This window comes from Dermacentor albipictus, chromosome 7 (genome assembly GCF_038994185.2).
Source record: "Dermacentor albipictus isolate Rhodes 1998 colony chromosome 7, USDA_Dalb.pri_finalv2, whole genome shotgun sequence".
Classification (NCBI taxonomy): Eukaryota; Metazoa; Arthropoda; class Arachnida; order Ixodida; family Ixodidae; genus Dermacentor; species Dermacentor albipictus.
In genome coordinates this window covers 60,925,894-60,944,307 of record NC_091827.1, presented here as the reverse complement: position 1 = coordinate 60,944,307, position 18,414 = coordinate 60,925,894, and the positions used below count along the sequence as shown (strand labels likewise).

Below are 18,414 nucleotides of genomic sequence, written 5' to 3'. Positions count from 1 at the left end.
AACCTAACCATGTAGATGGGGCGGAACCGCAAGCGGTCTTCGCGTTAGTGAATGCGCGCATATTTTGAGAATTCGTTAACTCGCGCGCGACTTGAGGGTCCGGATGCCATGTGGTGAGATGTACACCTAATGAGCAGGCATGTGTCCTCCAGAGGAAAGTGGGCCATCACTTTGGGTAGTTACCGTGGAGCCTCGGCGGAGAGCTGGTCTGCTCGCAACTTACTGGGAATGCCGTAGTGCTTCGGCATCGGCTGGAGACGAAGCGACGTGGCTCTCCTAAAGATTGCTGCGACGCATGAGTCACGCACAAGTCACAATGTCGCGCTCACACACTGACACACGGCCACTCGCCGGCTGGCGACTCAACGCCGCGCGTGAGTCTCGCACGCAAGCCCATTTTACAGGTGACGGTGCCGCTGTGAGCAGCGTGGTACATGCCCCGACTTAGGCGTCGTAGCTCTGCAGTCGTCGAAGAGCCGAGCTGTGCAAAATACCGTTAGCCGATTCATTGAAACGGAGGAATTGCGGCGGCCAAGGTGAAAGTAGCGCTGCCGCCAGATTGCGAGCCATGAATGTAAGCTTTGATCTACTTCTATAGCTCTTCATATGGCATGGCTAAGATCAACTGCTGAATCGCCCATCGTAAACTACTGGGCATCGCTCTGATGCTCACTCATACCCGCCGTGGTTGCTCAGGGGCTATGGTGTTGGGCTGCTGAGCGCGAGCTTGCGGGATCAAATCCCGGCCATGGCGGCCGCATTTCGATGGGGGTGAAACGCGAAAGCACCCGTGTACTTTGCTTTAGGTGCACGTTAAAGAACCCCAGGTGGTCGAAATTCCCGGAGTCCTCCACTACGGCGTGCCTCATAATGAGAAAGTGGTTTTGGCTTGCAAAACCGCATAATTTAATTTTTTAATGCTCACGCATGCCTCTGCACCACAGCCCGTGGTAAAGCCATAAAAAGCCGAAGCTTGTGCGAAAAAATTGTATTTCAAAAGACGCCAACAATAAAATAAAACTTTCTCAGCAGATTTATAGAGCAGAGAAAAAATCACACATCAAAGGCAGTGAAGTTGTGTAGGAGAGTTCTCAAACCCTTCGTAAGTCCTGTAAGAGCCTGGCTTCTGCTTAAATGAAACCTACCTGGGACTTGACCAATGCTTCATTGTGTCGCGGGCAGGCACTTTGCTACACCCGTGTCTTTCGGCACGCTAGTTGACGTATGTAACGTCGGCTATACTAAAGCTGCTCCACTCTGTACAATGGGCGCATGTCTCATCAGTACCCAAAGCGCCGCCACAAATTATCACCCTGACGATCAGTGCAAAAGAGCGCTGAGGAACTCATTATGAATCTTTGCCGTAAAAATAAAAATAAATAAAAAAAACATTTCTAAGGAAATAGATTAAACAATAATTTAAAAGAAGGGGCTGATGCATTTCAAAACCATTCCGCAATTTGTTGCGGTACAGTAGCTCATGATGAAGCTTCTTTCTCTTTGGCAATGGCCGATGCTTCCCACTCGGCCACATCCAGGGCAACATTGCAGGCGCTGTAGAGGGTAACCAATATGGGCACCATGGGGAAAGGAAAGCCTGGAAGTACGCATGAAACACAACAAGGTTAGAACAATGGCTGTATGTATGACTTTTAAGCGGCAAGAAACATGCGAAAAAGGGACTAAAGCTTTGTGCTGAGAGAGAAAAGAGAAACGAATCGGGACAAGGGGCAAGAGTATTAATAAAATAGAAGTTTCTGGTTGGTTATCTTACACTGGGAAAGGAAAAAAAGAAAAGAAAGATGGGAGAAAGAACGGGGGAAGCAAGGACACAGTGAACTAGTAAAATAGGCGAGTTTCCATTAAGAACCTCAAATGTACCTTCAGTGCCTGGGGTGCCGATGGAGCGATGGAGACAATGTTAGAGTAGCGCTTTCGTAGGCTGCGGCCAGTCATCCAGTTGTCGAAATAGATCGGAGAGTAGGTGTTTTTGTGATTCAAATCGAGGACAGTGGCACAAGAAATGCTCGATGTTCTTTCATTTCATTTAATTTCATTTTCTTAAATCAAGATCCTGTAGTAACGCTGTTACCCAAGAGCTTCCCTAAGTTTACGTAAGGTTCATAGTTTTACACAAGTTTCTTTTCTTCACAGCACTGTAGGTCGTTGCATTTGGTGGGTTGTAAGTCTTCGTGAAGGCAACTTCCTACCCCAGCCGACACAGAAGGGACGATTTACGTCGATGAATTCCAGGTGTAGGTAGGAGTGGCAATGAAAAGTTCAATTTGTGTAGCCTGGTGCACCATACATTCGGGGTACATCAATTTGCTAATGAAAGTGTGCGTTCCAGGTGGCGAAGCGTCCTTGCAGCGTCTGTTCTGCAGACTGAAATGGGACTCATGTGGTCTCTTTGATGTGTCGCTCGAGCAGCCTTGTGTGTTAAATTAGTTCCACTAATCCCAAGTTGGAAATAAACTTTGGGTCCCTTTGACTTCATACGGTAGTGAAGTTTGGCGAATTTGTACGTCAGCTGTCCGTAAATCCGCGTGGGAGGATGAACTGCATAGACGGCAAAGCCGGTTCTGAGTCGGAAGCATGGCCCGTCAAGCAGAACTCTCTTTGTCGATCAAGTGCACTGCGAAGAGCTGTGAGTTCTGCAGCCGTATACAATGTAACATGTGCTGTCTTAAATGGAAGTGCTATTCTGTTTGTCGGGGTAACCGCAGCGCCGTAAGATCCGGTGGGCGTAGTGAAGCCATCGCGTTTGGTTGCAGTAGTTCTTGTACAAGAGGAGTAAACCAATTTTAGTGCAGGCGATGGTAGGTCAGACTTGTATGAATACTTGCAGTTGTGAAGTGCACTTCAAAAGCACTCAATCACCTTGAAGGAACGAACGACGAGCTATAATGTGCACGGGCTGCTACAGTTAACGCCATGCCGGGCATTTGTACGGTGAGACTGGTGATGTTGTATGGAGAAGCCTGAGCTCAAGTGCCTGACATGTTCACTCATTGTCGCAGCGGCAATGTGCAAAGGGATTGTGTAGTCTACACTTTACAGTAGTGGTAGTTTTATGCGTTGACGTGCTGCGCGGGATGACAAGGCGTATCTTAAGAGATTGGGCTTGTATACGCTGAATTGTATGCAAGTTATAGCTCTGCAGGTGTTCGAAATGACCGCTAGGCTGTAGCAAACGGATTCAAGAGACAACGTACCGTACAGCTGTAACATAACGTATGAATACCCTCCAGGTGTTTTCACCAAAGAACGTAAAGAAATGATAAATGCCAGCCAGCCACGTCTTCACGTAGTTTAGCTGATGAGTCCAAGACAGACCCTTGAGAGTACGAACTACCAATAACCTGAAAATTCTACTGGACGCGATCACTTGTTCATTGGCTGATATCTCGTATTCAGACATTGGCCTTCGGTTGAATGTCACCATTATGCATGTTTTGCATGACGTCACAAGTCCTTGCTTAAGAAGGTAGCATGATGCCAAAGTGGATGCCTACTGAAGTTGATCGCGAAGCTGAAGTTGTGCAACATTCGAAGTCCCGTAACAGATGTCCGCGGCGTAGCTAGATAGTCGACTGGAGCTTGGTAGGTTGTCGACGAGTCCGATGAGGGCTAGTCCGGAAAGCGATGGGCTCAGTACTCTGTCCTGACGTACTCCGCGGATAACTAATACTGGGTGTCGGGCCATCCTCGGCAAACACGGGGTATGATCGCACCTATATGTAGCTACAAATCAAGATATATATGCTGCCACCAGGGCTTACTACTCCTAACGCGTTAAGGATGATTTGTGGGTGACAGTAGCGTAAGCCCCGTTAATATTTAGGAACAAGGCCGCTCAGAATCGCTTACTGGCCTTCTGGTGCTGGATGTAAGCTGACAGTGTTGCATATGGATTACTGTCCGCGCCTGAATGGAGTCATTGCGTCTGAATAGACTCCGACGGGCTCTAGGTACCATTCAAACACGTTAAAACCATTATTTCCATTGTTTTTTCCACATAACTAGCAAGCGCAATCGTATGGTACAACGCAATGTTCAAAGGCGACTTGTCAGCATTTAGAAGCAGAATCAGGTGCCTTGAGCTCTACTCCTAGGCAACGATGCCTTTTGGCCAGAAGTCCTTGTACAGAAGAAAAACTTTGAGAGCTCGTTGAAGAGCCCGGTGAGTAAGGGGATGAGGTCCTGGTGCCGAGGAACGCCGGCATAAAGAAAGTGCAGCTTTTATTTCGTCCTTAAATATGACTGTCCATGCTGGATCAAGTAAGAACGCTGAGTGGTTCGGCGTCGTCATTCCAGAGGAACTTACTTCACCGGCAATCCTCCTGTAGAAGTCTGCGACGTTGATCTCTCTAGATTGAGGATAAAGAGCGAGGGAATTTGTGACGTGCAGGGGTCGTATCGAGACCACGAACAGTTCGATATAAAAGAGACAAAGGCTTTCGGGGATCCAATGATTCGCTGAAAGACATCCATCTATGTGCAACTAGTTTATACATATGACGCGATATTTGCTTTTGCATGCCTCTGGCCAATCATGATTGGACTAGATGCCACTATATGTTCGTCCCGCACAGTAAATTCACCCAATGCAGTACACTGTTGTGACCTGCTTAATTGGTTGATCCGTAGGGCTAAATGACTCGAACCAACAGTCATGTTACGAAACACGATGCAGTAGAGGACTGTGGAGCACTTCAGAGCACGTGACGTTCATTAAAGGGACACTAAAGTGAAACAGTAAGTCAGTTCAGAATAATGAAGCATTGTTTGAGAACCCTGCCGGCAGTAATTAAAAAAAGGGTAGTTTGATTATTAGATAAGAAAATGAAGGTCCGAGTATCAGTATTTGAATTTCGCGCCGAATCCTCAGCGCCGGTACCTCATCGTGACGTCAGGGATTCCAAAGTATGTTTTCGCATTTGGGCTGCGTTGGCTGAATAATGGCTCCCGAAAGTTGCGATGTTTAATATTTGGTTCCCTTAGAACACAGTGCAGTCAATCTGTACCGCTATATATAATTAGTAGGCCCGAGAAGATGCCATCAATATCCAAGGCATCACAGCCCCCAGGTGCGGGAACTTAAGTCGGTGTCGCAACCCTATTTCGTTCTTGCGCTTTTTCTGGCTTACCAAACGCCTTATCGTTCTAAGAGTGGTGTTTCTTGGTGTTGTAGAACGGTAATTTACTGATGCAGAAGAAATCATTTTTCACTTTAGTGTCCCTTTAACGCCCGCCTAAACCGAGCGAGCGTATTTCACATTTCGCGCCCGTCGGAATGCAGCCGCTGCAGCGGGCAATCGAACCGGCGACTTGCTGCTCAGCAGGAGAAACCCTTAGCCACTTCATGTTCCACCGCTGACAGGATGGTGAGAGCGATGCGCCGCAGGGGAGGAGAGACCACTAAGGACTTTGCGACAGGCTTACCGGTTAGGATCCTTCTGCAAATGACGAGGCATACGTCCAGTTCTGCCAAGTGGAAGAGGCAGGCGCACATGGTGAGCAGGAAGTGCGGGGATCCGAGCAAGGCCTTGGCCACTCGCATTCGCTCAGGTGACGCCAGGTAGCGGACCTGAGAGAGAGAGTGCAGTAAACACTTTAACATGTAGAGGAATGATGGAGCAGACAAGTTGTGCCAGAACAATATCTTTTTAATACGAGAGCATTACATGGCCTATTGAGCGAAACAGCCGGCGTCTGTCGTCTGGACAACAAACTAACAGCACGTAAATTCCCTTTGGCGGCGACGCCAGGTTACGAGCGCGACTCGACGGCGCAGAGAGGGCGAGAGGGATGCACTTACTGCGGTGATATTGCGCGAAGTGTTTCGTGAGGGGAGAGCGCATCGCCACGACGCCACGTCACCCTGGCTCTCGCAAGCCTGTGTCGTTCGCGCGTTCCTTGTGCACGCAAGCTCTCGCCTGCGTTCTGACTTCACCTCGTAAATGGCTATAACGAAATTAACTTACAATCTGGTGTTATAATTGATATGGTTTGGTATTTTCGGCCGAAGGACGAACCATTGAACGTGACAGCAAGGTGTTGGGTTTGCACCGAACCTCCTAGAAACGGTTCTCAAGAATACGCAGGGCCGAGGCACTGGCGATTACGAAGCACGTCGGGGCAACTGCTGCTGTCGGTGTTTGTCAACGTTCAGCGAAATGGTTAGAGAGACTCGGCTTTTCGCTCGCTACGAGTTACGCCCGGACCACGGTGTGGCATGTGCACAGCTGAGCGAAAACAATAATCTGTGCGCGCGCAATACAGCGTGTTGTTTGAGCAGTAGACGCCAGACCGCTTCCTTGGCTTTGAGAGAGCATATTGAGCGAAGAGTGACGTGGGGTGTCACTTGTACTCTGTCAGTTTGGCAGCTAAAACGTAATGTACGTTTCCGGCATCTTTGGAGACTCTAATTCTCTCCGTACTGGCCATGCATGCACTATCTATACCATCCCAGCAAGATGGATGCGGCGCCGACGGCACGAACGCTCCTCGAGTGTCCGTGTAATAACCGTCGCATTAAAAACTGGCGCGTTATAGAATGCTTGTTGACTTGCGACTAACATGCAATTGGCAACGTTAATAACTTCTAAGGTGACCACCACACTTTCTTTTCTTTAGCTTTACATAGCTCTCTGAGGCTTGTGCATAGCATGTGTCGCCGAAATTATGCGTGAGAGAGAGAGAGAGAGGGAGAGATAGATAGATAGATAGATAGAGAGAGAGACAGAGAGAGAGAGAGAGAGAGAGAGAGAAGCGCGGAGAATAACGAGCATGGTGAGCACTACAGTAGAGGAGAGAACGCGTAGAGGCAAAGTGGTGACAGAGGAGAGAGTATCGACGGCAAAGTTCGAAAATATGTGATGGGGGTTGGGGAGCTGTTAGTACAGATGAAGCGCTTGTTTCGCAAGCAATGCGTACCGGAACCTGGGCCACGGGTGACTTCGCTGACGCCAGCATTATAGAAGCACCGTGAATGGCGAACGTTTGGGGGGGGGGGGATTACGCGCACTCGAAATAAATCTTCAAATTGTCGCAGCTAAACGGTATCGCCGCCGCATCTGTCCCCCTTCATTCGCGCAGGTGTTGCGCGATTCAAACGCCACTGTTGCTTCCCTGTATAGCTCTATAATGCGGTGCTAAGGATGATGCATGTGACCTCGTTATACTAGATTAGTCTTCGAATTCTATATTTTCGTCTCAGCTATTCGAGAAAGAACATTGAGACTTATCGGATCAAACAAGGACCATAATTTCCTTTTTCAATATAAGGCCCGATCAAGCGGTGGCATAGGTGGCCGCTGGTCAAGAAGTTCACCGCGCTGTTGCCCGTTCGTGCTACATGTGTGCGAGAAATCTTTGTTCTGGCCACGCTGTCTCGCCATTACTTTCGAACGAATACTACCCGTTTCTTTCTGAATGACAACTCTGATAGCTGCCGAACAAACGCCGCTGAAATCGGAGGTGAGCGTGCCCAGTATGAGCGAGTAAGTGCAACAGTGAGGTGCCAAGGCAGGAGGCTGGACAAATTGGTTTGAACGTTCTAGTATACTTAAGAGCGCTGAACACACGAAGACTGCACGGGTGCCCGGCTACTCATTTTGAACACGTTTTTCGGTATTTTAGCATTGCGAGTACGTTGTAATAGTGAGGTGCTCGCCGACAGGCAATACAGTCGAAGCTGCTGAAGCAATAATTGCGGCCGAAACATGAATACCTCCGTACACCGTGCATCGACATTAGAAAAAGGTGTGTTGTATGACCCACGGTGCATGTGCACAGGTCGATGTGATATTGAGTGAACTCAAAATACTAAATTTCTTTAGAAATTATTTCTTTACCTGATCACGGTTTCCTGCAATTGAGTCATTTGTGCTTCCTTTGCATGTTTCTTAGGGGCGATCAGGTCTCGCTTAAGTGTTCGAGGCGCTTGCATGAACTACGCATAAATTATTCTTCAAACTGTGGGTATTACTTTTTAGTGAACTGAAGCAGGGTGTGAGACGAGGCTAGTTGGTATTCCATGCTGAAGTGACTGGCGTAAGAGTGGTTAAGGGACACTGAAAAGGTGACAAGGACGAGCGCGAACTTCCAACTGGTATTTGTTACAAAAAGGTATGCATATATACTCTCGCGCACTTGATCATAATCAGTTGCAATTAGTTGCATATTGCAAGTGATTACAATGAAGTGCGCGAGAGTATATATAGATACCGTTTTACAATAAACACAAGTTGGAAGTTCGCGTTCGTCCATGTCGCCTTTTCAGTGTCCCGTGTCCACTCTTGCGCCAGCCACTTCAGTTATAGTGAATGTTTCCCGAAAGTTAAGTGCTTCGTCCGTATCGGTTTCGGCGTTCCTTCGTTGCGGCGCGAATGGAGCGCTCCACGCGGGAACACCAACGCTGCCATATCGACACGTTTCGACCTTTCAAGAAGCTCTACGACCGCTCGCCTTGCGTCATTGCAACGCCGCGTACGCGCGCAGTACCTCGAATTTCTTGACGGGCGTCCACTTCCTCGTCTCCATGGTGACGACTTCGAGGCCGATGCCGAGCGCGCTGAGCGCGCACCAGACGGCGTTGTCCGCGTACAGGTTGTGCCAGGTGCAGGTGAAGGTGAAGGCCACCGCCGTGCCCAGCAGCATCCGGAAGGCCGTGCGAGTGTCGCCTAAGACGGGCTCGTAGATGTACCTGCGGGTGGTGCAGACAGCAGCAAGATGTTAAGGAGCAGAATAGGGGACCAAACGACGCCTTGCCGTTGCCAAGTCAAGCAATATGATAAGCGGTCGACTGCCTTCGCATTTGTTTCCCTCGCTTCCTACACGAATTTCATGTTTTTTTTATGTCTGCTGCTTGTGATGCACAATTTGTTTTCGAGGCTTACTCTACGTTTATGATATTTTTTTTCTTTGAACATGCACGCAGCCTGCGGAGCACGTAAAAATAAAGTTGCGTGTTTAGCCCGAAAAGCGATGCATTGATAGCAATAACAAAGTACTGGACAACTACACGAGGTAAGCTTTGCATCTTGATCAGCCGTACAAATTGCAGTATACATTCGCCTACCAATTAAATTAACAAACACGGTGTCGCACACTCACACACAATGACAAAAATCAGTCGATATCACTCGTGTATCGCTAGCAATCACTGTTACAATGCTGACGTGATGAAGAGCACTGGCACAGGGGAACAAGTGCTTCGTGCTGCCTCTTGCTTCACCACATCTTCGAACTACGGTTATGCGGCCAGAAACACTAGGCGTGCGGGAAGACAGTGCGCATGAAGCCACTAGTAATCGCGGCTCGCCCTTAACATTTGGACGCACTGCTGATTATCTTCAAGATACGGTGCACGAATCACGTGTGCGCTCAGCCGCACGGGCAGCCATGCGCAGCCACGGACGGGCTAGATCACGATAAAATCTTTAATACCAAACATCACGAAACGGACGTTCGTTTCGCCTTGTTTGACTCTCAAGATGTCAAACTATAAACTCGTCCAGCTTGCTGTATTGATCTAGACGAGGAGGTGCGTGCTCTCCTCCCTTGTCATGTGCTTGATCAATTTACCACCTGCTTTGGGTACAGGGGAACGCGGCTCTCGTCAAGCGTTCGTTGTTGCGAGCTCAGCCTCGCATGCTTTTCCATGCATCCGCAGCCCACAACGCGCGATGTGATATACGGAATGTCATGGCGATGGTGAAAATTCTCCTGGAGTGTCCACATAATTGTTATCGCAATAAAAATGTCTATGCGTGAATTAGCCACTCGCTATAAATGCTTGCGGAAGTCTTTTTGTTTGCCACAGTAACATACCTATGACGAGAAGCCCGCTTCAGTGGTTTCCTTTGTTTCAGGCGAAGTAATCTTGTGTAATGGCAACACTTGTGCGCCTCTCTACACGAGATGGTTACCTTGGTTGCAGGAAGCGAAATACCACTTAAAGTAACAAGCTAATAATGCATATGTACTTTTTGATTGAAATGGGCCAGTTGTGTTCTGAAAATGACATGTACTTATGTGAACATTTCATGGTCGCTAGAGTGAAGAAAGAAAACAAAACAAAGAGGAAATATAATTAGAATGTACTCCACAGACAAAGGACAAGTACAGTGTATCCAAGAGGCTCTGTCTATATTCCGTTGTGCAAGGTTTTGAAATGACTGTTTTTTGGATATCTCGGACAAAGGTCAAGTTCACCGAATGAAGCAGTCCTACTGGCTCACCCACTTCAATTTAAACCCTTCGGAGCTACTCCCGCTATCGTTTTCAGAAGCGAGATAAGCTCTTAACCGAGCCTGTGAAGGATTATTTAGCACTGCAAAGGACTGAAACTGTAGCGACGCAGCAACTTGACTGACAGTCAGCCGACCTCTGTTGAGTTGGCAGCATTCCAGCCAATCTCCGGGAGCACAAGAATGCCTTCTTGGGATTCACCAGGTTTACCAGTTTTAGGCGCCGTACTCCTGGGGCCGGGGTTAAGCTCAACGTCACCGCTCAGCATAAGACGACTGAGGTAACCGACGACATAAGAAAAATTTCACATGAGTCTACTACGCAAATAACTGTGAGAAATGACTCCCCAGTTTCCACAATAAAAGGAGTCTTTCACCTACCTCCCGTTGCGCATACTTCAGGAAGATACTGTTGTCTATTGCGCATGTCTTGAAATGATAGTGTCAGAAATTTCGGGGAACCTCTGTACGCTCTATACTACAGTTGCAAAGTCCTTTATTTTTGTAATTATTACGCTACAGACAGTCAGTGCGGTCTAGTGCGTGCAAATAGAATGTTTGCTCATTGTAGAGCTTACATGGCCAGGCACTGCACGCTTGTCTCGGACTACCTCGAAGTGCTTCAACATTTACAACAATCGTGCTTGCCAGAGATAATCTAGTTGCAGCATTGACCTCTGTTGATTGTCTCAGGGCACAGATTGGACATATTTCCCACATTCCCGATTACCACTTGACCCTCTTGATCTCGCAAGGAGCTCTAGGAATATTTCCCGAAGTTGTAGGCACTAATCAAGGCTTTATTTAACCAGGCATACGTCAGTAGCAAGACCAACTCCCTTGTGGCTTTTTCACCTCACCATAACTGAGGTGCCCGATAGCTCAATAGTTAAAAAAAAACGATGCTGCTATTGAAGGATGCACACGGGGACCGAATTGACATCTATACTGATGGGTGAGTCTCGTCCACCCAGCTCAACAGGTGCCTTTGTCATTCCGGCTATGCTAATCCAAATGAAATTGAAATTGCTTCATATGCCAGCATCTACTGCGGCAGAGCTTGCTGTGCTGCGGGGAACATGTCCTACAAAAGCGACCACGCAAATAGGTCATACTTTTCGACTCGGGGGCAGCTATTCAGAGTTTGCAGTTAGCGCTGCGCCACAGGAGTCATGAGCAACTCTAACAGCGGATAAGAAATGATCACCATCGAACTCATGCGAAAGTACGCGACTTAATGTTTCTATCGCTGCCAGGAGGCTCTAGTATTACTAGTAATGACTTCGCCAATGAGGCAGCCGGGTGCGCCCATCAAGGTGCCCGTGTGGCTCCTATTTCCCGTCTCGACATGACTCGACCCCTCAAAGGAGCGATAATTCAGCTGTTTTGCCAAATCCTTTTTTCCACGAACTGTGACAGACTGGAATTTGTTACCGGAGGAATGTGTTTCAATATCTGATGGTAGAAATTTTCATTCCCCTCTGTGTATGTGGCAGTGCACTACTATCTTAATTTTCTTTTAATTTTCTGTTACGCCTAAAAATGTTCACTTATTGTATACTCTCACCTTGATGTTACTTTAATTTACACATTCTTTACTTATTTCTGCGAAGGATTTATTACATCTTTTTGTAACTGTCCCCCCTGCGATAGTGCCTTCGAGGCGACGCAGGTATCCTGTAAATAAATGAATGAAACTTACTAGCAAATACAAAATTTTCAGGTGACGTAACATGGGCTTCCTGCTGTGGTAAAAAAAATAATTGAAAAAGAGATCCTACGATCATGAAAGATAATGGCAAGTTGCTAAGACGAGATGTCGACCATATAAATGGGTATAGCTTTAGACGGGATGACCAAAAGTCCACTGCGTTCTATACACCAAAGAAGCAAACTTCAATGGAAACATGTCTCACAGGAACTCAAGAAACAGAACTGCCAGCTGTCCTAGTTGGCACAATTGTCCTGCCCATGCCCATTTCTTTTTCTTGATTTCAACTAAGATGTCATTAACTCGCGTTTGTTCCCTCACCCACTATCCCCACCCAATAGCCACTTGCATAACAGTATCATGCAAATAATATTGCAATAAAAATTTCGCAATATTCCGGCCTAGTTATTGGTTTGAAACTCAGGCATCAAGTGACATTCTTGCTAATCAAAGTTCATTTACTCAGCTCTATTTTCCGCCAAGTAAATAAGCCTTGAATTTGCCTCAGGATAATTACCTTCAGAAACTCAGAAGTGGAACTTCTGCTTGGTCTGTCTTCGCGACGCCCACTTTGAGGTCTGGTTTATTGATAACTGTCTTATGTGTCACCAAGACCTTAGCTTCAGTTCAATCAGACGCTGAAACAGCCTATAGCGAAGACACAGAGTATTTATATATTTGGGTGAATTGTTTAGTTCAGATGTCATAGGAATCCATAGGGACATATCTGTAATAGTGTTCGTGTGGATATGGCAGGCCGTGCCCTTGAACGAAAATATCGGATGAAGAATGTTTAAATACTTGCGCTCATACCTTCGAATCCACAGGTGCATACCACGGTCGAAGTACCTGAAAAGAGTAATGCGTGAAAATAAATGTGGTGGCCTTTTTGATGTAACCGAACACATCAAACCGGCAAACGCGTCTTCGCGTCAACAACTTTCTGGTAGAAGGTCATGGCGCGGGCGGTGGTGCTTCCAGATAGGTTCCTCGCTCTATCCTTTGATACCATGTTCCTAGAATAAACGCTATGGTTTGTCTGACCATTCCAGAAGTAATAAGTCTAGCTTCAGAGAGAAAGAGAGAGAAGAGAGAGAGGAGGACAAGGAAGGAAAGGCAGGGATGTTAACTAAACTTCTGTCCAGTTCCCTACCCTACACGAAGGGAGGTGAAGGAGAGAGAAGACTCGAGCATTGACCACACTTTCACATGCACTAAGCCAGGTGCAGCGTATATCAATTAGGACACTGAAGTTTGCAGCCTTCCGGTAGTGTAAAGAAGCTCCAGTGGCTTTCTGAACTCATTAGCTGTGAGGCAAGGCTCCCAAAACCTTTGATTTTTGTAAATGACCGATATATTCAAAGCACATTGGCCAGTCTGGTGTTGTCTACCGAAGAGCGAACAGTGACACAGGAGTTGAGGTATGGCCCCTTCACAACTGCACTCGGCGCACATAGGTGAGTCGGCTATTCTAATGCGATAGCTCCAAGAGTTAGTGAAGGCTACTTATACCCACAGCCGACACGGGAGTTATTGTCCCTCGTGAACGGTTAGTTGGTAACTGAAATTTCATTGATGGGTAGAGGCTGTGGAGTAGTATTCCAGTGACTCAATGTGATGGTACGCGCGAGATGGCAAAGCTCTCTTGCCGCGTCTACTCTTAATAAATGTATAAGGCGTGTCGATGCTCCAGACTGGGCATGTCGGGCAGCGTCATTGTCGAGGTGGTTGCCAACGATGACTCAATGTTCCAGCAGCAGATTAAATCATATCCTTGTTCAGAAATGCAATGACAAATGTGGTTGATTGGGACACCAGTTGGACGTAATTTCCATGTCGTAAACTTGGCATGCTTTGGAAGGTTGCCTGAGAGTAATAAAATACTGTCCATTTGGAAGGCAGTTCTTTTAGTGTATTCCACAACAGTGCGAATAGCGGCGAGTTCGGAACACGTAGATATTGTGACCAGTGAAGTTTTAAATTTGATGAAGACCGATCGAGGTGGTATAACATCGAACTTTCCGAGACGAAAGCATCCGTGTAAACATGAGTTTGGTTAGCGTACGAAGAACGTAAAGGCTCCAGTGTAATCTGCTTTAGAACCACCGAGGATAGGTTAACCTTCTTTGCGATTCCTGGAACAGCAAGGTAGAAAGGAAGCTTTTTCCGATACCACCGAGGAGATGTCGTTCTTGTTACGGGTGAATATCTCAATGACATAGAGCGCTGGTTAGCCGCAACTGATCTGGAAAGCGCTGACTTGGGTCTCAGGTTGTGCAGAGAGCTCTTGCCTATGCCAAAACGCCCACGGATAGCAAATTTCTGGGAATCAGAGCCTCCAATACAAAGGCCCTGCTTGCGCAGAGATGCAAACATCAAATACAACAAAATTGGCTCATAAGGAGTGGACCTACCCCCTCCCCCCCACCCCCAAATAAAAATGCGTGTTCTAGCAAATGTGGGAAACAGCGGACGCGGTACAACATCGTTATTCTGTAGTGGAATATGCCCCAAACCCCCTCTCCACAACACGTTGTTGTGGTTGTGCAGCCTAGGTCATAGAGCCAATGCGCAATTTTAACTACGCACCTGCGTGGAGTTTGTGAACGTAAATATCTATACGTAACGTAACCTGTAAGAAAACTTGCCATTTCAAAGCCAACAGCTACATCTGGCTTTTTCAGGGTATTTCGTGGTCGTTCTTTCTAAAACAAATTTTCTTTAGCGAAGTCTCCTGGAATTTGGTGACCGTTAGCGACGGCTCTCTTGCAAAATAATTCCCGTAGTAATAAAAAGAAGTTAGGTGTTAAAAAATGTTATCGCGATATTCGAGCATAACAGCTCGATGCTCAAGCAATGAGGCAAAAACCGCAGTTTTAATGCGAAATCATTAAATGCTCCATTTAACGGAAATTTGGCGTAGTCGGCGTCACCAAAAGATGTTACCAAAAATGGCCGACGGCGCAAAGACTAAAGCCACATCAAAGAATGGCCAGATTGACGTCAAATTTCACAGCGAGGTTCCCGTCAACAAGGAAATTACTGGCGTTGAAAAAAAAAAGGGAGCATTTCGGTATGGGTGGGAGTCGGGCACGCTGCCCCGACGCCACGGCAGTTCCGCTGTTCTGGCTGACTAAGTTATGCCTAGTGTGTGCGTCATCGCACACATCACGTCGCAGCTATGGGGCTCACTAAACGGGTGGCCTTGTGCGTGCGTCATTGGGCACTTGACGGCGCAGCCAATGGGGATGAGGTGGCGCCACGTCATGAGCGTACAAGAGTAGCACGTTCATAACGTTCAGAGGTCGAAAAGGGTATAAAGCTTTTGCATTCCCATGCGTAAGCAGTCTTAAGTGTCTCTGCCGATTTTTGAATTTAAATACAGGGAAGAATGCCGCATTACTTATAGTGCTGCAAAACACAAGTTATTGGTCAGGCAAAATCCAACACAAATTAACGAACATAAAACAAGGAGAGGCCAGGCAGCCTGAGTGAACTGCCTCTATCCTGCTACCCCACGCAGGGGAAGGGGTTTAGGGGTGCAAGAGAGGCAGGACGTGAAGAGGAAGCATGATTCTTTAGTGATGCTGACAATTACGCGAGCTGCACAGTATACTGTTTCTGGGCAAAGGGTATCATGCGCAATGCACAGCATATGGATCATCACGGGTAGAGTAGCTGCAGCATAGCCAAGAGACTGACTGTAGCTTGTATAATTTTCGCAGTTGTTAGCGTCAGTGCGACGTGTTTAGGCCAGGGAGTACCAACTGCAGGGTGTCGATCATTCGCTGCAGCTGGGCCTTGATTAAAGAGCTCGATGAGAATGTCTCAGTGCACGGTCGTTGCTCGCGCTGACATTCCAAGCTCCGCATCGACTGCGGCACGTCTGGCCACGCATTCGCTTCTGCACTTGCACTGCTCGCCTGAAGCAATGACCGGGAAAGATAAATCGGTGCTGATTCAGCCACTGCTTGCTGAACCTTCACAAGTGCAGTCAGGGAGCTCTCGTTTGGACTTGCAGCTTGTCCACGTCGACGACTCGTTCACGTCCTTTGATGCTGCATTGACCCCGGTTTGAACAGACAGGCCAACATGAAACAATCAAGAGCAGCGTCGCTAGAGAGCTCTTATATACCGCCGGTTTGAGTTGTTTCTTGCTTGGAGATGGGGCTTCTGGCTATTCGCAGTGGTTCAGTGTTGGTTGCCGATGATTTTCGCCTTCCAGAAGCCGTGCGACCCAACGAAGAAAAATGAGGTTGTACAGTAGAGTTTTTTTTTGTTATATGTAGGCGTACCAGATTGCGACGCAAATAATTTCGAAGCATCTTTCTTTTTTTAAAATATTCGTTGAAGAACATCCTTAAAAACTGCATCCCGATAATCAATAAGACTATATTGAATAGTCTCTGGCACTTTATTTAAGGTGCGACTTCCCGCACAGCTATAAAGAGTCATTTAATCTTCTTGGTTAGTAACGCAAAGTGACACACACACCGACATAGGAGAAGGGTGAAGGTGGTGGTGGTGAAAAACGTTTATTGCTCTCACAAGAGAAGCACATGGAGGAGCGCTCGTCCCGTCTTCCTCTGATCTGTGTGAGAGGAAGACAGTTTCGAAGACAGACACTTTCGCGCTACAAACCAAGAATATGTTATTGTACCAACTCGCTCAACTTTATATCGTTTTGTATTATAATCCTTTAGCCTTTCGCACCTTGGTCATACGAAGCGCTGAATTGCGAAGTTTGAAGAAAAATGTGCTTGTTCCTGGTGACATACGCATTTTTTTAACGCGATTAAAATTCATAACACCAGACAAATTGGTGATTTCCGAATGTGGCGCAACATACTGGCATGGTGAAAGCATGCGTGAACATCATTCCTGACAAATGCCTTGCGACTTAGGCTGAGTAAACATAAGTTGAAAGCCTCGTCTGTTGAAATAAAACGGCATTTGATATTGGAGCACATCGTTCTTTGACAAAAGGTTATAAAACGACGAAAGGTCAATCAAGCGAAATGCAGGCGCTGAGACGCGTGGCATACGGGTAAACGAGCCAATTCGTAAATGATTAAGAATGTGACGATGAGAACATTATGAAGAAATGTACATGGCCACCATCACCCATGCCAAACGGGAGAAACAATTTGTCACGCGCCATTAGGACCCACCCTGAACACGAGACGAAGCAGGCAAAAATCGTGTGGAAGTTTGGCATGGAAAATTCTGTGGCGTACAGTAAAGGACCCTTCAGCAAACACGCCCGTTTTCATGCTTGAACAGGTTGCTTGCAGCGGCTCCAGAAAAAACAGAACAAAAAAAGGACAGTGTCCGGGTGGGAGAGTATGGTCCCTTTTTGCTAGGGCCACTGTATGCCTGCGCTGTATGCCGAAGTTTTGTGCTATAATGAGAACAATGTGCACTACTATTGCAAATTGGTGAAACTTTTATCGCTTCAGCAACGCAAACACGCCATGCTTGCATCTGCTGGCACGCTTTCACGTTGTCTAAGCTACGCATATCGAGCGTCATGTTGGATGTGTTTGGGAAGCAATTCGAACGCTGCAGAGAGTCGTGTTGGGTTTTCAGAGCCGCATCCCGATTATTAGTCCGGCAAAGATTGACGTGGCGCATTTGAAAGATTCTGTTCCCAAAGCGTTCTTCTGCATACCGGCTGGTCTTTCTCAATACACGATGTTTCTGGCGTCTTCACAGAGCATTTTATCTCCTAATTGGTGAAGGAAATAGCAGCGGCGCCGGATGCACCCACAAACTCCGTGAGGTCTACAAGAAGCTCAAGGGACAATTCTTCCTTTCTTGCAAGGCGTTTCTTACGGACACAGGTGGTGACACACACTTGATTGGCTTGACCTTACCTACCGCAGGGATAAAAACGCTGAGTTTAGCTCCTTCGCCGCGCACATGTCTGACCCTGTTCCTTTGCAAACCGAGAGGTGCCCTGCCCTGTATAACAAGCTAGTGAGGAGGTGGAGAAGGAGTTCATTTTTTTATCAAATCAAAAACTAGAAGTCAGTAAGAAGAGCTTCTCTAGTATGCTACTCGTCATCAGAGATAGGCGAAATAGGATAGATAAGGAAAGGCAGACACGGTTACCTTAGGAAGAAAGGAGGTGTCAGATTTCTTCTATAATTCTTCCGTCATCTAGCATGAGTGCCACGTGGCGGATTTCAGGGACCACGCGGTCCATGTCAAAGCATGGCACTTTATATTTCGAAATTAATCGCACCGTCACAAATCACCCGAAAGCTTCAACGATGCGACTGTTCTCTACATGTTTCGAAAGCAAGAGCAGTTTCAGCTTAAGATCTCTTCATGTTGGATTCACGATGAGACACTTTGTCGTTTAGCACAGGGTTCACCACGCCTTAGCACCATTCTTTAGTCACTTCATCAGCGCATGTCACCATGCTACCTGATGCTGTCCTA

The 18,414-nt window shown here is 47.1% G+C and overlaps 1 protein-coding gene across 1 annotated transcript in view; it reads right to left on the bottom strand.

Moving 5' to 3' along the window:
- Window positions 1-1,015: 1,015 nt before the first annotated feature.
- The window catches only part of LOC135904780 (protein-cysteine N-palmitoyltransferase Rasp-like), a 32,982-nt gene continuing 15,583 nt past the window's right edge, over window positions 1,016-18,414 (bottom strand). The window contains exons 9-12 of the mRNA XM_065435762.2: window positions 12,781-12,816; window positions 8,509-8,710; window positions 5,446-5,590; window positions 1,016-1,597 (exon numbers count right to left, since the gene is read on the bottom strand). Of these exons, the coding sequence (XP_065291834.2) occupies window positions 1,479-1,597; window positions 5,446-5,590; window positions 8,509-8,710; window positions 12,781-12,816 (502 nt within the window). The 3' untranslated portion in view covers window positions 1,016-1,478. The remainder of the gene's footprint in view (window positions 1,598-5,445; window positions 5,591-8,508; window positions 8,711-12,780; window positions 12,817-18,414) is intronic.